This window comes from Canis aureus, chromosome 8 (genome assembly GCF_053574225.1).
Source record: "Canis aureus isolate CA01 chromosome 8, VMU_Caureus_v.1.0, whole genome shotgun sequence".
NCBI classification, from domain to species: domain Eukaryota; kingdom Metazoa; phylum Chordata; class Mammalia; order Carnivora; family Canidae; genus Canis; species Canis aureus.
Window position 1 is genome coordinate 47550605 of NC_135618.1, and position 18928 is coordinate 47569532.

At 44.3% G+C, this 18928-nt stretch overlaps 1 protein-coding gene across 2 annotated transcripts in view; it reads right to left on the reverse strand.

The window, feature by feature from the left end:
- Positions 1-16363: 16363 nt before the first annotated feature.
- The window catches only part of CPPED1 (calcineurin like phosphoesterase domain containing 1), a 98238-nt gene continuing 95673 nt past the window's right edge, over positions 16364-18928 (reverse strand). For both annotated transcript variants that reach the window (XM_077906672.1, XM_077906671.1), the window contains exon 4: positions 16364-16854. In XM_077906672.1, coding sequence (XP_077762798.1) covers positions 16625-16854 — 230 coding nt within the window. In that variant the 3' untranslated portion in view covers positions 16364-16624. The remainder of the gene's footprint in view (positions 16855-18928) is intronic.

The window sequence follows — 18928 nt, forward strand, 5'->3', positions numbered from 1 at the left end:
ACCCACAGGGCATGGAACAATATCCTTACTTACTGAGATAGTTACTTGGTCACAAATTCTTTTTCAGTCCTTCTGCTCACACCAAGGTATGGCATGTCATCAACCTCTAAGGCACGGTGGAGTAATCAGGATAAGTAAGATGAGCTGCTGTAACAACTCCAGGATCTTTTTTTTAAATATTTAAAAAAATATTAATTCATGGGAGACACAGAGAGGTAGAGACATAGGCAGAGGGAGAAGCAGGTTCCCCAAAGGGAGCTTGATGCGGAACTTGACCCCAGGATCACAACCTGAGCCAAAGGCAGACACTGAGCCAAGCAGGTGCTCCCCCAACAACTCCAGAATCTTACTGTCCTACATCCAGATGGCCAACAGACATGGATAGATGCTCAACATCACTCATCATTAGGGAAATGCAAATCAAAACCACAGTGAGCTATCCTCACACACCTGTCAGAATGGCTAACATCAACAACTCAGGAAACAACAGGTGTTGGCGAGGATGTGGAGAAAGAGGAACCTTCTTGCACTGTTGGTGGGAACACAAACTGGTGCGGCCACTCTGGAGAACAGTATGGAGGTTCCTCAAAAGGTTAAAAATAGAATCACCTTAGGATCCAGCAACCAGACTACTGGTATTTATCCCCCAAATACAAAAACATTAATTCAAAGGGATACATACACCCCCTATGTTTACAGCAGCATTATTTACAAGAGCCAAGTATGGAAGCAGCCCAAGTGTCCTGGCTAGATGAATGGATAAAGAAGGTGTGGTGGAGATCTACAGTTGGAATATTAGCCATGAAAAATGAAATCTTGCCATTTGCAACCACGTGGATGGAGCTAGAGAGTACTTTGCTAAGCTAAGTAAATCAGAGAAAGACAAATACCATATGATCTCACTCATATGTGGAATTTAAGAAACAAAACAAATGAGCAAAGGAAAAGACCGAGACAAGGCAAGAAACGGACTCCAAACTGTAGAGAACACACTGATGGTCACCACAGGAGAGGTGAGTGGGGGATGGGGAAACGGGCGATGGGGATGAAGGAGCGCACTTGTGATGAGCACGGGGTATCGTATGCAAGGGTTGAATCATTATGTTGTACACCTGAAACTAATATTACCCTGTATGTTAACTATACTGGAAATTTTTTTTTATTTTTTTTATTTTTTTAATTTTTATTTATTTATTTTTTTAATTTATTTTTTATTGGTGTTCAATTTACTAACATACAGAATAACACCCAGTGCCCGTCACCCATTCACTCCCACCCCCCGACTATACTGGAAATTAAATTAAAACTTAAAATAAGGGGGATCCCTGGGTGGCTCGGCGGTTTGGCACCTGCCGTTGGCCCGGGGCATGATTGTGGGGTCCTGGGATCAAGTCCGGCGTTGGGCTCCCGGCGTGGAGCCTGCTTTTCCCTCTGCCTGTGTCTCTGCCTCTCTCTCTCTCTGTGTCTATCATAAATAAATAAATAAATAAACAAACAAATAAATCTATCTTAAAAGAAAAACACCTTAACATAGAAAAAGAATATTCCCATATTTTCTTGGCCAAAACTGCCATGGGATCTCACCTAGAAGCAAGGGGACTGGGAAGGAGGGCCTAACAGTGAACCAAAGAGAGAGAACGCAGATACTGGTGGATCATTAGCAAGTCACTGGCATGCTTGCTAGTCCTCAGGGCCCGAGCATTCTGGAAGCAACAGGATCTCAGTACTATGAAGTTACACTGTTTGGGGCTTTCAGGGTGGCTCTGTCTACTGTTACCTTCTCTTTGCGGTGAGCAATGCTGGCTTTCCATTTCAGTTGGTAATATGAAGTTTCCATATTAAATAAATACCTTTTTAATGAATGAATGAATGAATGAATGAATGAATGAATTTATTTATTTATCTTAAAGGTTTGAGAGAAAGAGAGAGTGCAGGGTGGAAGGGCAGAGGGAGAGGGGAAGCAGACTCCCTGCTGAGCAGAAAGCCCAATGCAGGGCTCTATCTCATGATCTCGAGATCATGACCTGAGCTGAAAGCAAGAGTAGCTCACTTAACTGACTGCACCACCCAGGCGCCCCTAAATAAGTACCTTTCTAAAAAATGAGTCATTGAGGCAAAAAGTGTAAAGATATGTGAACACTTGACATTTGGGAAACTGATCTAGGGCCGTGTTGTCCAGTGGAACTTTCTGCAACTATTGAAATGTATCCTGTGTGGTCCAATATGGTAGCCACTAGCCATGTGTAGCTACTGAGCACTTGAAAGGTGCCTAGGGTGATTAAGAACTGTATTTTAAATTTAATTTTAAATTTTACAACATAAGACAATGCAGAGCTAGGGTGACAGCCAAGATTGACAATGAATGCTGGCAACGTGTCTCAAGGGGAATTCAGAAGGCAAGAGTGCTATGATTGTTACTGATGGCTGGGATGGGTGTGAGAGGCATGTGAAGGTGAGTGTGCCACTTACTGGTCTTTGCTATACTTAATTTTCTTAGAGGGTCTTTCTAGCTCTAACATTCCAGAATTATATATCCTTCCCTAAACCTCCCGTAGCATTTAGTACCCCCTTAATGATCTGTCTAACCCACGATGTAGTGGAAGTATTTCTCTCTGGTCTCCGTGTTCCTTTTAAAACCTCCTACCATCTGCTCCTTTCTCGATAAATGTAGAGACTATTGATTAGAGGGATTAACTTGAAAGTACTTACCCATATCTACATGCATTTGCCCTGAAACTAATGATTTCAGGCTTGTGAGATGTGAGTCACCTTCTCTTTTTCTCAAGAAAGACATTGAAAAGCCACCTCTTTGGAGGCAAGGGGTCATTACCAACGGAAAAGGGAAGGACCCCTTCTGCTTAATGTGTGGCTAAAAGTGGGACGCTGGAAATAACCTTTCACCATGTGACCGCAGAGGTGGGACAGGCTGTCAACAGGCTTTGGTTGTCTTGGAGAGGAATCCACAGGTTCTGCTGCAGAGAAGGGAGGCAGGGGTGTGGAGCAGACGCTGAGAGTCGGGGAGACTGGCAGTTCTTCTAGAGCCATCCCCAGCATCCCTGGCAGGCCTGGAGGGATGGGTCACCAGACTGACCCCAGCTGGCATTTCAGACAGCTTTATAATTACCCTATCTATTCTTCAGCTTACCAGGGACCTTCTGATCTTGTTTGAATGCATGTGTGTTTTAGATGTGTCTTTTATCTTAGCCTGATATTCTAATCATTTTCTTTTCCTTTCCTCTCTGGCTTTTTTTTTTTTTTAAGATTTTATCTATTTGAGAGAAAGAGAGATAAAGAGAGTGTGAGTGAGCATGAATAAGGGGAGGGCGGGGGTGGGGGAAGAGAAAAAGAGAGAGGATCTCAAGCAGAGCCCAATGGGTGTCTTGATCTCATGACCCTGAGATCATGATCTGAGCCAATATCAAGAGTCGGACACTAAACCAACCAAGCAACCCAGATGCCCCCTCTCTGGCCTTCTTTATTATTTGGACCACAAGACTGCGCTGTTAGGGCCAACTTGGTTCTCCTTCCTTCTGCTTTTTGCTGTGATTGTATTACCTTGAACAAGCTCCGTCACTTCCTGACCTCAGTTTCCTGTTTGGGAAATATTTCCATGGCATCGGAAGAACTGGTGACGCACAACTCTTGACCCAGCTCACCATGTTTCTATCACTTCCCGTTATCACTGCCTCAGTCTGAGCCCTTGTGCTCTTTCAAACTTAGGACCATGGTCCTAACACACTGAAGGGCCATCCCCACAGGCACTGGGCTCCCCTGCAATCTGTTCTCCCACCTGAGCTGGAGTGATCTTTCCAACATGTAAACTGGGAGGTGGTTAGGTCACCAGGGTGGCGCCCTCATGAATGGGGTTAGCACCCTATGAAGAGATGGGAGAAAGCTTGCTTCCTCCCTGTGTTCTTTCCATGAGAGGCGCCAACTGTGGACCAGGAAGGGGACCTTCAGCAGACACCAGATCTGAGAGCACCTTGACTTTGGACGTCTTGGCCTCCAGAGACGCAGGAAACAAATCGTTTGTTGTTTAAGCCCCAGCCTCTGACAGTGAGACGGCTGGTCCTCCTCCAGTTTGGCCAGTTCTCAGTGCTGTCCACAGCGGGAGGACAGTGTGGGAAGAAAACTGGACTTTGGGGTTTAAATACTCGCTCTGACACACGCCCTCTGTAGACTCCGGACCCACTGTCATCCACAACCTGTTTCTGCCCCTGGGCCCTGAGTATAAAACAATGAGTTCATTGCGTTCTAGGGAAAATGAAATAAGATGTGGATGTAAAGCTCAGAGAACAGAGCCTGCGGCTCCACATGTGTCTACTGATGGCTGGTCAGCTCCTTAATTGGGGTGAAAGTGCTGAATTCTGGATCTTTTTCCTAATATTTATAAATGACAAATTTAAAATATAATGAGAGGTTGTAAACATACCCGCCACCTACATTCTATCATTAATGTTTTGCTGTATTTGCTGTTACCTCTCTGTCCACCCATCCATTTATCCACCCAGTGATACATCTGATTTTTGTTATATTTTAAAGTGAATTTGGGGCATTACCTACTTCATATATTTGACCCTTAAATACTTCGGCATGCCTGTCATTAACTAGAGTCCACTGTTTGTTTGCAGCCTTTCCCTCTTTTGATGCACAATCTACATACACTGAAATGCATAGATCTTGATTATATGTTCACTGAGTTCTGACAGATGCATACGCACCTGCGTGATCTAAATCCCTGTCAAGACACAGAATATTATTATCTCCAGAAAATTCTCTCATGCCTCATCCCAGACAATTGCTGGCCCCAGCCCCGGAAGCAACTATTTTTTTGATATTCTTCATTCTAGGTTAGTTTTCCCTATTCTACAATTTCATACACAGGGAATAATACAATAATATATGCACAGCACATACTCCTTTGTGCAAGGCTAATGCATTCACTCGACACAATGCTTTTGGGATTCATATCAATAATTTCTTTATCAGAGCACATATTGGTCAGCTTGGGCTGCCATACAAAACACCATGCAGTGAGTGACTCAAACAACAAATTTAGTTCCTTATAGTTCTGGAGGCTGGGAGTCTGAGATCAGGGTGCCAGCATGGTTGGGTTCCTGGTGAGGGTTCTCTTCTTGCTGACTCACAGATGACTGTTCTCATCCTGTCCTGATCATCTACCAAAGGCCCCACCTCCAAATGCCACCACGTTGGTTGTTGGGGCTTCGACATGTGAATTTTGGGGGAGATACAGACATTAAGGCAATAGCGCAATGCCAAGGTTTTTCCTTTCCATATTTAGATATCTCTTGAAACTCAACTGCCAAGCTAATCCAACCAGCTCTCCTCAGATGAAAGACGTCAATAAAGAGGAATACTGCTGTGCTATCAAATAACTTATTATGAACCAGGGCAATAATTCATAAGCTGTAAATGGCATAGATTTTGAGAAATATGAGTGACTGTTGTATTTGGCAGGATAAAGGCCATCCAAGTAGCAACTTCATGGCATAATAAAAATAGGATTTTTCCTCTTTTTTTAAATGCTTGAGTAGGGCAGGGAGGCTCTTGACAACTGTTACATGACATGAGGGTTTTAATCAGACATACAAGCCAGTGGACTTTACTTAACATTCAGGGCAAGGATTCCATCTCACTTTTCCACTGCTAGATCCCTAGACCTGGAAGTGGGCCTGGAGAGTAGTGGGTGATCAATAAATATTTGCAGGATTAATTGAGCACCACAAATGTGCAGCTATGAAATGCTGACTCATCCTCCCAAATAGGTTGTTCCTGAATTTCTGGTAACTGTCCTATGAGTCTGTGTTGCCTTCTGACCAGTCAGGTTGCATTACTCTTTTGCCATGCCTATATCCCATCCTTTAGCCTCCAGCTCTGGTTAGTGGGAATAAGTTACAGAGTTAGGATGAAGAAGACAATGGGAGTTGATGTCAGTACATGTGGGATGGTATCTTGGTCAGGTCTTTTTTGGTTTGTAAAGAACAGAAAATTGACTTAAGCAAAGAGGGAAGGTTTCTGGCTCATTTAACTGAGCTGCCTGGCGTTGCCTGGCTTTAGGCATGGCTGGGCCCAGGAGCTCATTTTGGTTTATTGGGTCTTCTTTCTACCCTTCCCCCCATTTCTCTGCCCTAGTTTCCTTTATAATGTTTCATTCCTGGTAGGTTCTGTTACGGGTGAAACCTTCAGCAGAAAGAGAGCTTCTCCTCTCAATAATTCCAGCAACAGTCCTGAGATTGTATCTCCTTGATCTGACCTGAGTCATGTGGCCTTCTCTGGCACACTGGCACCAGAACCATGGCACTAATATGTCACAGGCACTCCTGCTTCCAACATAGGCAAAGCCCAGGAATGGGACCAACCCCACCTGAATGACATAGACTAAATGGGGGAAGAGGAGGCCCCACAAAGTAAAATCAGAGGGGGCAGTGGATGCTGTACAGGGAAAGCAACAGATGCTAGTGGCAAGTGGGTGGCTCACATGGCCGCTAAATCATCCCGGATGAAGGTTAGACTTGGAGTGGACAGGAAGACCTGTTATGGAAGGAAAGCCTTCCATAAAAGAGAGAAGATCCAGAGATGATTTCAATGACAGTGAGCCATGAGGTGCATCCCCGGCACAGAGCATGTGGTCAAGAATTCGTGGGATGAATACACCAATGAGGGGAAGGAAGGGTAGGAGCAGAGGTTTGGAATACAAAGTGGATAACTGGGGGCACACCAGTCTCACTTGTGGGAATTGTGGCCATTAGACCTGGAGCGGAGGTGGATGGTCTGAGCCCAGACAAGTGGTTGAAAATATAGGCGTTTTTCTTTAAGAGAAATGGGAGCTCCAGGGGCTTTGTCTGAAAATTTTGACACACAGAGAGGGAGACGATGAGGGAGAGGGAGAGGAGGTGCAGAGAATGGCAGGAGGAGCAGGTGGCAAAGACGAGAGTCAAAAAGGCAATGACGTTACTGCAATTAAGAAGAAAACTTGGAATGAGTCTCTTTAGTCCTCTGACGATGCATGGCTTCTCCGCACAGATTTCCTGGAGCTGAATGATGTGCAGCAGGAAGACAGCATTGTTGCCAGACTGACGTTTTCAGACTGTAATTAGTTGTGTTAAAAATCTTTACTTCTCCAAAGCTCAATGGAATCCTGCCACTGGGGAGATCAAATTATTCCCCTACTCTTTTTCCTTTTGAAACAAAAGCATATTGTGAAATTTATCAGAATCAATTAATATTTGTATCCGCTCTAATCCTTTAGGTATTGAGCCATCTTCCTTTCTGCTGGGTTTGATTTCATGACAATAAATGGTACCCAGGGGCACGATGACTGAGCTAGCGATTTAATCGGAATTTCTGATGCATGGCAAAATTCATCCCAATGCAAACAATTAGCCCTAGAGCCCTCCAAGAACCCAACTGGAGCCAAGAATGGCAAGGTGTCCAGGACAGAGAGCAACAGAGCTGAGTTCCAAATTTCTAGCTCCCTGGGATCCGGTGTTATCACCTTCAGAAGTACCCATCATGCACCAAAAAGGGTGTTAGAATTATCAGCCCTGTTGGGAAGATGTTGCTGAACTGTCTACACAACATCAGAAAGCTTGTTTTCTTGAATGATAATTAGAACATCTCCATGGGAGGGCTAGTTCATAAAGATGCTCCCTGTGAAATTCCTCCATCCACACAAACAAGCCAGACGGGGTACTGCGACCAGGGGGGCAGAGGCTGCCGCTAATTAGACATGACATCAGCATTTATACTCCACTGGCCAATTATGTCAGGAGAAGTAAATAAAGCTAATGAAACTTTCTTTTCATCTGTGCCAAGAGCTAGAGTCTCAGTAGGGGAGATTGGTCCAGAAACCCCTCTGCTGGAGATCCTGTAGGGGATGTGTGACTTTATTGCCAGAATTCCTTGGAGAGAGGGGGAGGGGGGGAGGGGAGAGAAAGCTTGATTGAATAATTAAATAGATAAACTGCATTCCATTTGTCGGAGGAGACGTAATTTTGGGACGGAAAGAATTTGCTTTCCAGTCTGTGACTCCGAGAGGGGCAGGGGCCTCCACACTGGATGGTCGACCGTGTGCAGCTAAGCGGGTGCGTGTGTTGTTTCCACCCCTTCCAGCACAGGGGGCTGCGGCCTTCCCCCCGCGGCAGGCCCCGCAGGCCACTTTGAGGCTTGATGCAGTGTAGGGGTCCTGGGCTCCCATCGTGCGGCTTGGGTTTGACTTAGCCCTGCCACTTTCCAGTTGTGTGATCCTGGGCAAGTTCCTCACTGTCTCTGCACTTCAGTTTCCTCCTCCGTAAAATGGGGATAATAAAAGGACTTATCCTGGTGCGGCAGTTGGCAGCATTCAGTGAGTTTGTGCGTGTGGAGTGGCTGGCCCGGTAGCCGGCGTCCCTTGTGCCTCAGCTACCTCCTCCCACCCCACTCCGCCCCATGGCTGACCAGAGGGCAGTTTCTTGTTTCCTTCTGAGGATGAAAACACCAACCACTGATCTGCTACTCACATCACACCTGCCTTCCTCTTTCCTGCTCCCGCTGCCAACCCATTCTCACCACCTGTTGTAATCATCAGCAACCGTGTTCTTCTAGAAATTTGAAAATTTAAATCTGGGAAGTAAAACACATAAGGGGTGGGGGAGCAGTGGGTCCCTTGTGATGCACTGGTGGGATCTGTGTAGGCGGTAGGGGTGGGGAATCAAATGTGTGGTGCTTGCTGGTGATCAGCACGGTCGTTATTACCTACTGTGTGCATATTCTGTACCCATGAGTAGGCCAATGCATGAAGCAGTAAGCGCATTTAAACCTTACAGGGAAGGTTTTGTACCCATTTTATAGATCAAGAAACTAAGTCCCCTAAACAGGATATGACCTGCCCAAGGCCTCAGGGTTATTGCACAACTTTTCCTCCCGGGCCTGGAAGGGGAGGGACGTTTTAGAAGTGAGGAGACAGGCAGGAGGCCATGACAATGACTCGGTGACCTGAGTGGCAGCTGTGGCAGTGGGGATGGCATTTACTGATGGCTCACTGCATGCCTGGCCGTAGGCTGACAGCTCAGCGCACACTATTTCAATTAATCCACACCCAAGCACCATTACTGTCCTCCTCAGACAGATGAGAGTGTGGATGAGGTTTGCAGAGGTTAAAAACGCCCAAAGGCAGGATGCCACTGGAGGCCCAGATGGGATCTGGGTCCAGAGTCTATCTTGGGAACCTCTGCTGTCAACCAAGGGTGCCAAGGATCCCGGGGGACTGAGGTATTAGCAGTTGTGAGAGACTGGACATGGTGCATGGGGCAGAGGGAGAGCTAGAGGCTGGGTTTCTGATTCCAGGCAGATGGCTGGGGAATGTTGCCACTCGCCAAGATAAGGAACAATAGAAAGCGTTTTTAGAAGGAAGATGAGTTTGATTTTGGAAATGGATCTGAGTCGTCTTGGGGACACTGTTTCGCTGTCCAGTTGGCCTTCGCAGTACATAATTTGGAGGCCTTAGACGTTCATCTCATCTTTAAAATGGTCTGTGTGGGGATTGTCATCACAAACGTGGTAATTAAGGTTGTGCTGGTGGTACTGATGCTTCCCAAGGACAGGAGGGAGCAGGGGGGTGCTATCCAAGCTGTAGGAAACATCAATATTTAAATTGTCTCGCTGAAGTTGAAGGCCACTTTCTGTCACGGGGGCTGGGCACAGGGCTTGGTGCCTACTTGGCAAATGTCTTTGGGATGGATGAATAATTGGAGGGAAGGTTCATGGTACAGAGGGTTGCTGAGCGGTGCATGTCAACAGATATCTATCGGGAGTACCAGGTCCTGGGCCAGGCGACGAGAACACAGTGGCCGACAAGACACTGTTCCTGTCCTCAGGAACTCGTGATCTTGTCTGACACACACTGGAGATCAGGAAAGTACAGGACTACATGAAAAGTACAGTACAATTTCATTTAAATGACTTTTCAAAATCTGTGACAGCTAAACTATGTGCTTAAGGGACACAGTGTTCCAGTTTGGTAGTTTTAAAAAAAGCAAATCCAGAGAGTCTTTCAAAGATGTTATAAGAGATGAAGTCATTTAATTTCTTTGTGAAAGCTTGAAAGAACGGTTTCAAAACCCAAAGAGAGGCTTTTCTACAGCACAGTAGTAAGCCACACCCTGCACTTGCTCTCTCCTTCCACGTCTAAAACACACACCGTAGGGTCCACCTGGAGGCAGAGCTTCAGTGACCGCCGGATGACCAGTTCTCTACAGATGGTGGCTTTTGCCTGACAAGATGAAGGCCAACTGTGCATCCTCTCACCTGCTTCTCAGTGAGGCACAGATGAGGAGGCCCTCTGAGAAATGCATCAGCAGGAAGTGGGATGTGCCCGCCGGTCAGTCAACCAGTCAGTGACCCCATGGCTCTGTCCACGCTCTCAGGCTTACCACCCATTCTGTCCTCTTCATTCTTATCTCATGGCCACGGCTGTGGTCCCAAGGCCCTTTGTTTCCCCTTCCAGTGTCCTTTTCCAATTCCATGTTCAGCCCTATTCTCACTCGAGATTGTTCAACCCACACCTTTCTCCATGTGCTCTCAGACTACTCCCATCCCGACTTTCCTGGAAAGATGAGTCTCTGCTGATTCCCATTTCTTTCCCACTACTCATTTTTTTTTTTTTTTTTTTTTAAGCAACTTAAAGTGGCTTTCACGTGCACAGCGAGTTGCTCTTTCACAATTACTGGTGAGCCTGAACCCATATCCTAGGGTCTTTTTTTGTGACTGCAATGGCTGTTGGGTTGTATTGTTGGCATTTCTGGTCCTGGCCAATGGGACTTACAATGGAGAATCAATTGGGGGCCTCTGGGTGATAATTCCTCTTGACAGAAAAAGTGACTCTGGAGGTAGAGACCCACCTCATCAGCCCTTTCTTCCCATCCTGGAACACAGTTCCATGTGGACATGATGCTTGCAGCTGGGCCGCCGTCTTCTCAGTAGGAATCATGGACCTGTCAACACTGAGCTAACCTACTGAGGTGTTCGAGCATCCTGGAACTGCCAACATTAGGAGTCAGGACTGACGTTGTGTGAGAAAAAACACCCTCCTTACTTATCAAGCCCCTTCTGATACTGTTACCAGTGGCTAGAAGGGTTCCAACTGATGAAGTATGTGCTTTTACTGATGAGGAAGCTGAGGTACGTGGAGGTTCGTGACTCTTGTGAGAGAACCCATGTTCACAGTAAAACCTAAGAGCCCGGATTCAGACCTGGGTCTGTCTTCAGAGGCACAGGGGCTCTGGAAGCAAGCACCTCGCATGCCAAAACGCCTCAACTCTACTGAGACATAGTTTTTGTAAAATAAACTACTAAGCTGCACACATTTAACATCTTCAATGACTTCTGGCAGATTATACGTACGCCTGTGAAACAACTACACAAAAGGATACAGAATATTTGCATCCCTACAAAACTTTTCCTTGGGCCCCCTTTCCAGGCCATCTCTTCTTCCATCCCTGTTTCCAGGCAACTGCTGATCTGCTTTCTGTCACTACAGGTTAGTCTGCATTTTCTAGACTTTGATGTTAAGTGGAACTGACGTAAATGTATGGAAAAAGTGTGACTTCTTTTACTCAGCATGGTAATTTTGAGATTCACCCATGTTATTGCATGTATCCGTAATTCCATCCTTTTTGTGTGGAGTAGGAGCAATATCCCATTGTGTGAATGTACCACGTTTTGCTTGTTCATTCAGTTACTGATGGGCAGTTGGGTTGTTTCTAGTTTGGGGTTCTTATTACGAGTAAGCTGTTAGGCTCAAGTTTCTATGTGGAAATATATTTACAGTTTTCTTGGGCAAACCCCCAGGAGTGGAATGGCTGCAACACAGGTGGAAATGGATTTTTAAAGAAACTGCCACACTACTTTCTAACATGGTTGTACCATTTACTATTCTCAACAAGAATGTATATGAATACAGGTGCAGGAGAAACTCTTCCTTTATTTACTACTCACGGAACACTTCACTCCTGACACTTCTGTCAAAATGTGTGCCCCCGCCCCCCTTACCACCACCTGCAACCAAGCAATTCTATAGCACCAGCTGGGGGTCCTACAAGTTAACTCAATTCTGACACGATCTACCTGAAGATGGTGCTAGATCTCACAAGCTGAGGGCTCAGTTCCACAAGACTGTCCCCCTTCCCCCTTCAGCTGCAAGTCCACGTTGTCCCCTGTGCTTCTGACTGGTCAGTTGTAAACTAGAGCTTCCCATAACCCCCTTGTTGGGTTTGGTTAATTTGCTCAAGTTGCTCATAGAACTCAGAGAAATATTTCACTTACTAGATTACCAGTTTATTATAAGAGGATATAATTCGGGAACAGCCAGGATGAAGAGATGCATAGGCAAGATATGTGGAAAGGGGTGTGGAGCTACTGTGCCCTCTCTGGGTGCACCTGGGAGGCTTGGAGCAGAGCAAGTGGGGGCTCTGGGGAGCTACAGTGAGAAGTCTGAACTTGATTTTACGTGAGGTACAAAGTTCCTTTGGTGTAGAAAATGACTTTTTAAAGACAAGTATCAGAACAGAAAAATGACAGGTGACTTGTTGATTATTCATTTTCAACTTTACTTACATAGGGTTTAAAAAAATCTACATAGGTCCTTTATGTTTTATCTAAAGGAAAAATCCAACCTGTATATATTTGTGTATGTGTGTGTAGTCCACTAATGGTAAAAAAAAAAATAATAATGGCAATAAAAATCCATTGAAGGAAAAAGAGAATTTAGTCAGTAAAATCTCTTCTAGAAAGAGGTTAGAAGTCATTATTATTCCAAGAATCCTCCATTTTATATATATATAAAATATACCTACATATAAAACATATAAAATATATATCCCTAAGGGCTCTCCAATGACATAAGATAGTATTTTATGAAATTATATAAAAAAAATCAATATTACCTGCCAAGTACTATCTCTTGCATGTGCAGCCCAAACTGCTAAGGTTATGTGAACAAGAAATCAAGAAATCCCTGGTGTCTATTACAGAAAGCTTTTAACAGAACTTGCCTTGACAATTTATTCCTATATCTTCCTTTTCCCCCCAGCTCAATACAAGATTGCTGCTTAATTTCACGACTGTGCAGAGCTGTTTTTAGGCAGTACTTGGGAAGTAAGTGTTAAGAGTTCAAGTAAATGCAAATGATGTTTTTGGTACCTTTCCTCAAAAGATTTCCATGAGAATACAGACTAGACTATTAAGCTGTATTATGCATATATAGTTTCTACAGTTATATGTAACTTGGTTCTTTTTGCAGTACATAAGGGAAATGGTCCTGGTGCTATTATTCAGGCTCAAAACTAGGGTTTGCCTTGTAAGTCTCTATCACGGACTGACAATTTTGTAATGCTGGAAATCACAAGATATTATGAAATATTCTGTTTGCTCAGCTTCAAAGAGTTTACTCTAGACTCCCCCCACCCCTTTCTCCAACCTCAGGGGAAACATGACTGAATTCTATAGATAAACTTACTTCTTGTAAAAGGTGAATGCAGTGAGGTGTCTCCCCACCCCTGTCCACAAACCCAGTTGAGTCTTGACAACTCAATAATCTCCCTTTAGCAGCACCCCCACCCCCATTTCCCTCCCCAATTAAAATGATGAATTAGGGCACCTGGGTGGCTCAGTCGGTTAAGTGTCTGCTTTGGGCTTGGGTTGTGATCTCAGGGTCCTGGGATGGAGGCCCATGTTGCTCCCTGCTCAGTGGGGAGTCTGCTCCTCCTTCTCCCTCTGCCCCTCCCCCCTGCTCATACTCTCTCCCTCTAGGTTTCCCAAATAAGTAAATAAAAATGAAAGCTTTTTAAAAATAAAATAAAATGATGGATTGGAAGGGGAGCATTGGTGGCAATGCTTGCATTGAGGGTTTCCTACCCCCAGGGGCGGGATGTATAAGCAAGGGGCCAGCATCATCTGATGAAACATTTACTGGTGTGGGCAGAGCTATGCCCTAGAAGTCCACTTTAGTCTTCCAGTCTTCTCTGGCGAAAATTCTCTGCCTTGAACAATCTGGACAAGCTTTGCCACCCTGGATCTAGTGCAATCAGAGAAGAGGCATCTGGGCTTTGCAAACCCTGGGATCAAGTTCCAGTGGGATGCCTGGGTAGCTCGTGGTTGAGCGTCTGCTTTTGGCTCAGGGCGTGATCCTGGTCTGGGGATCAAGTCCCGCATCGGGCTCCCTGCGGGGAGCCTGCTTCACCCTCTGCCTATGTTTCTGCCTCTCTCTGTGTGTGTCTCTCATGAATAAATAAATAAAATCTTTAAAATTAAAAAAAAAAAGTCTCAAGGTTTCCAGCTAATACTGCATTGTTGGCCGGCAAACGTGGTCAAAGGTGCTTCATATTGTAGTATTACCACAGGTGGAGTTGGTACAAACCCTCTCATTCATGAAAAATGTCTTCTAGGAAAGAGAGGATGGTGTTAAGGAGCATGGGCTGGACAGCTGGACTGCTTGCATCTCATTCCTTCCTTTCCCACTGATGAGCTGTGATCTTGGCCTAGTGGCCCCACCTCTCTGAGCCAAAGCACTTACAGTGTACTTAGCACATAATAAACATTCAAAACCATAGTACTTATGATCATGGAGTATTTTATTATTTTCAACAGCATAAGGCACTTATTTTTTAATGTGTTTTTTTAAAAGAAAAAGCAATCATAAGTGAATGTATTGGTAATTAGCTATTCTCAGAATGATACATGCTCATCTACAAAATCATTTCTTTCTGAACCAACCAGCTTTAAGGAATACTGCTGGGTACTTAAAAAAATGGTGAGAACTTCCTATGATTCCCTATTCTTAGCATATCTTTGCTGTGTTTTGAAACAGTTCTTTTACATATTAGGTTTGTGCGGAAGGAGACCTAGAAGTCTCAGTTCCATTACTTTTAATGATCTCCAGATCCTCCCCCCCAACCCAAGTGCCACAGCCTACTGAGAGCATCTTGCACATGTCCCATAACACAGAAGGCTTTGTTGGTCTGTTGGGACTCCTCTTCCCTGGGCCCCCAGCAGCCCCACACCTGTATTTACAATCCTGGCATCTGATTCTGAAAGTCAGCACATCCCATGCCTCGGACACGTGGCTTATTACCTTTTACTGAACTCCTGTTCCTGACCCCTTAAATCCACACCTATTGTCAAGAGAAATGAACACAAAGCAAGACTGTGGCAAATTAAAACAAGAGTGTTCTAATTTTGAAAATCTTTAATTTTCTTGTGCCACATAACAATGAGCTACGATGCATCACCGATCTGTAGTATAATTAACTTCTTGGCTTTTGTTGCTTATGAATTTACGTATCCAATTATCCTTCTATTTAATTTCTCATGGTTTTGCTACAGTGACTAAAACTTTTTAATATGAAAATCTTTTTTGATTTAATGGACTTTTCAGTTAATTTGTAACCAGTCATTGGGGTACGATTGCCTGCTCTGGCCTGGCGTGTGAAATCTTCCCGGCAGGACGGAGTGCCTAGGTTTCCTGCCCGCCAGGGCAACAGATGAGATCACACTGTGGTCAGCAAGCAGCTGCAGAGAAGCAGCAGTGAAGGAGAGCACATAAAAACGATGCTGATTTTAAACCACCCACGCTCTTTTGTCAAGGGGTACTCCCATTCATTTAACCAAGTTGGTGCCTATTTAGGTAACAAGGCTGAAATGAAAGCACCATTCTTGCCCTGCCAGAGTTTCTGCTTTGTTTCTTTAGAGAACTTCGCAGCAAGTCCCACTTGTTCTGTCAAAGTAGATGCAGTGAAGAGCCTCATATGTGGAGGGCCATTCCCATCACACAAGAAGGCCATTCTGTGGAGCTCCAGCGCCAATCGGATGTGAATGGGAGCAAACTCAAAACGTGCTGCTGGTGAACTGAGATGTGGGTCTTTGGGGCTTCAGTTCTGGTCTCTGGCATGAGGTTTTTGGAGATGGCCGATTTATGTGCCAATGAAGCTTTTCTCATCACCCAAAAGGCGAATTCAACTTTGACTAGTGTCGACTGCATCATCGACAATACCAGAAGTCTAAAAATTCAATGGCAAATGTCTGCTCAGTCAGTTCCTTGTAAAGAGCCTCCTGCGTGGCTCTGCTAATGGGACACAATTATTTGTTTTGTTAGGAAGGAAAGGTGATGACCTTTCTTTCGCTATGTATTTTGGGAGTCAAGAACACAATTTAATACAATCAGATGCAGTTTGTTTGTGGAATTATCAAAGACCATACTTGGATATCCAGGTGGGATGGAGGTCGACAGGTAGACATTTACCAAAATGCTACCAGGAAACAATCTATTTCACAAGCCACGTTGAGGAGGATTCACTCAAACACCCAGGCATCGAGATTCTAATATTGTTTATTCCTTTAATTTCAGGCTTCCCTCATGCCTCTCTTTTTTATTTAAGGGAGGGCAGCTCTATATTGTATGTAATTTAGGATAGGAGGATAGAACCCAGCCCTCTGGTTTATGCAAAAGGACATAAATCCACAAATCTGCCTGGAGTACTTTTCTATTTCAACAGGGGGTGGTACACAGGTGTGGTTTCTAGCAAAGTGAAAAACCAGTGAAAGTGAACTATGAACAGACTGTCAGGGGCAGTCACTTTTCCTTCATCAGGCCCATGAGATCGTCTTCTATGCCCTTCTCACTCAGCTCATCCAAACTGTAGTACCGATGAACAATTTTCTTGGCGGTGACCACCACGACTCGGAGCCCGTGGGTGTCCTGGCCCAGCTGGCATCCGATGGCAGATGACACTACCATGTCAAGGTTCTGGTAGGTGCCCCCGGCATTCCGGTGGTAGTGGCCTGAGAACACAGCGGTGACACCTGCGGGGAGGGGGAGGGAAGAAGACATTAGGGGGCCGAGGATTTCCATTTAGGGAACCTGGGGACCCCATGGTTTCCTTCTGGGAGCAACGCAGTATGTTATGAAATTAAATGCATAATATTACTCAGTGCATAATAAATGAGAAGACCACATATGTGACATCCAGAATCCTCTCCAGGATAATTCATCGATACAACATATGAACACATTTGTCATAATGAGTACAAGAAAGTGCTAGGGAGCAAGAAGAGAGAAGATAAAGTGAATCCCTTTGGGAGAGATACAGGAAGCGGAAGGAAATATTTTGAGGCCTGTATAAACAGCCATATGATGGAAGTTAAATGTCTACAAAAAGTAATGTTTATGGAGTTCTAATCAAGATAGCACAGCATGCTCAACATTTAATGTACCTCCTCCGCTCCACACTCAAGAGCCATGATGGATAAAAATCTAAAAAAGAAAACCAAAGGACAGAAGTAGCCTCAAAATAAAAATATATAGCTCTGCGGATGAGAAACAAGGCAGAAAGGCAGAGTAATGAGCAGGGTTATGGTGTTACTGGGAGTTAAGCTCCTATAGTGTAAGAGACTGCAAGGAGTTTCTATGCCATGACCCCTGTTTGAAAGAGGGTTGGCATGAAAACCTCTCTTTATGGAAGAAGAATGCAGAAAACCATCGCTGCAGTGGTGTGCAGGCGTTTTTTAACAAGTACTCCAGGAAACAAAAGAGAACCAACTTGTGATGTTTACTAATTTCTATGGTGTAAATACCCTGATCAGGCTGATTTCAAATTACCAATGTGATGTCACTGCCCAGACGTGGGAAGAGATGCCTGGTTGTACATTATTAATGGTGCTTCTTCTACATGGACACAAAAGCTGTGAGCAACCTTGGCTGCATGGTAATAATAACATGTAGCAAGATAATTAGAAAATAATCAGTTTTGAGTATTTATTACCTTTGCTTTTTAATATAATTTGACAGTGAGTTTGTAGAATTTAATTTTTAATAATGGTTGTTTAGCAACAAGCTCACAAAGTTCCTTAAAATTTAATAACTGGTTTTCGTGAGCTGGGTTGGAGCTGTCTCCAGAAAAGCACGGGCTAGGGCTTGTAGCAATCTGTGGATCTAGGAAGGAAGGACAGGCACAGGCTCAAGTCTAGGAAATGAGACATGTTTTCTCAGTGCTACAGTGGGAAAGGGCCCTCAGGCTTGACTGTAAGACCTGGCTCCAGGTGAGGGCTGGGGTGGAGGTAACCCAAACCACTAGACAAGGAGAAGCTACTCAAGAGGGAAAGTGAAGGAAAAACCAAAGCTGACCTCTTGCTCAAATTGAATCTGAAATTAAAAAAAAAAAAATCTCACCACCTGTGAAGAAATTTCATGCTAACTAGGGCAGTCTATAGACTCCTTAATCAGGAATATGAATGCACTCCAGGTGAAATGAATGATATAAAACTGCCTGAAAAATATTTAAAATGAATATATTTAGGGCATCAAAAAGTCCTTAATAAAGGACTGATATCTATAAAAAAGAACCAGATGTTATCAAATGAAACTGGGATGAATTCAATGAGAATAAATGGTAATGAAAGCTTAGAGACAGTGGCCATTAAAGACAGAACACAAAACAATTCTCAATAAATGAGATAAATCTAAACTGGACATTAATCAAAAAGGAAGCCAGTGAACTAAAAGACAGAATGGAGGCACTGAATCAAAAGACAACACAGAGACTCAGACACAAGCAATAAGAATACACAGTTTAAGGAACCCAAAGAATGGACTAAGAGGTATCAATGGATGCTTAAGAGGCAGTGGAACAAGAGAAAGGAGTAAATAACAGTAAGAGCTACCTACAAATGAAGAAACGATTGTTGAGGATCTTCCAAAATAGAAACATACGGGTCTTCAGATACAAAGTACTAGGTAGGAAAATAAAAGTTGATTCATACTGATATATATCATGCTGATACTGTGGAACATCCAACAACAACAACAAAAAACCCTAAAAAGATATCATGGTAAAAATACTACAAAAGAATGGTGATTAGATAGCAGGCACCCCAGCCA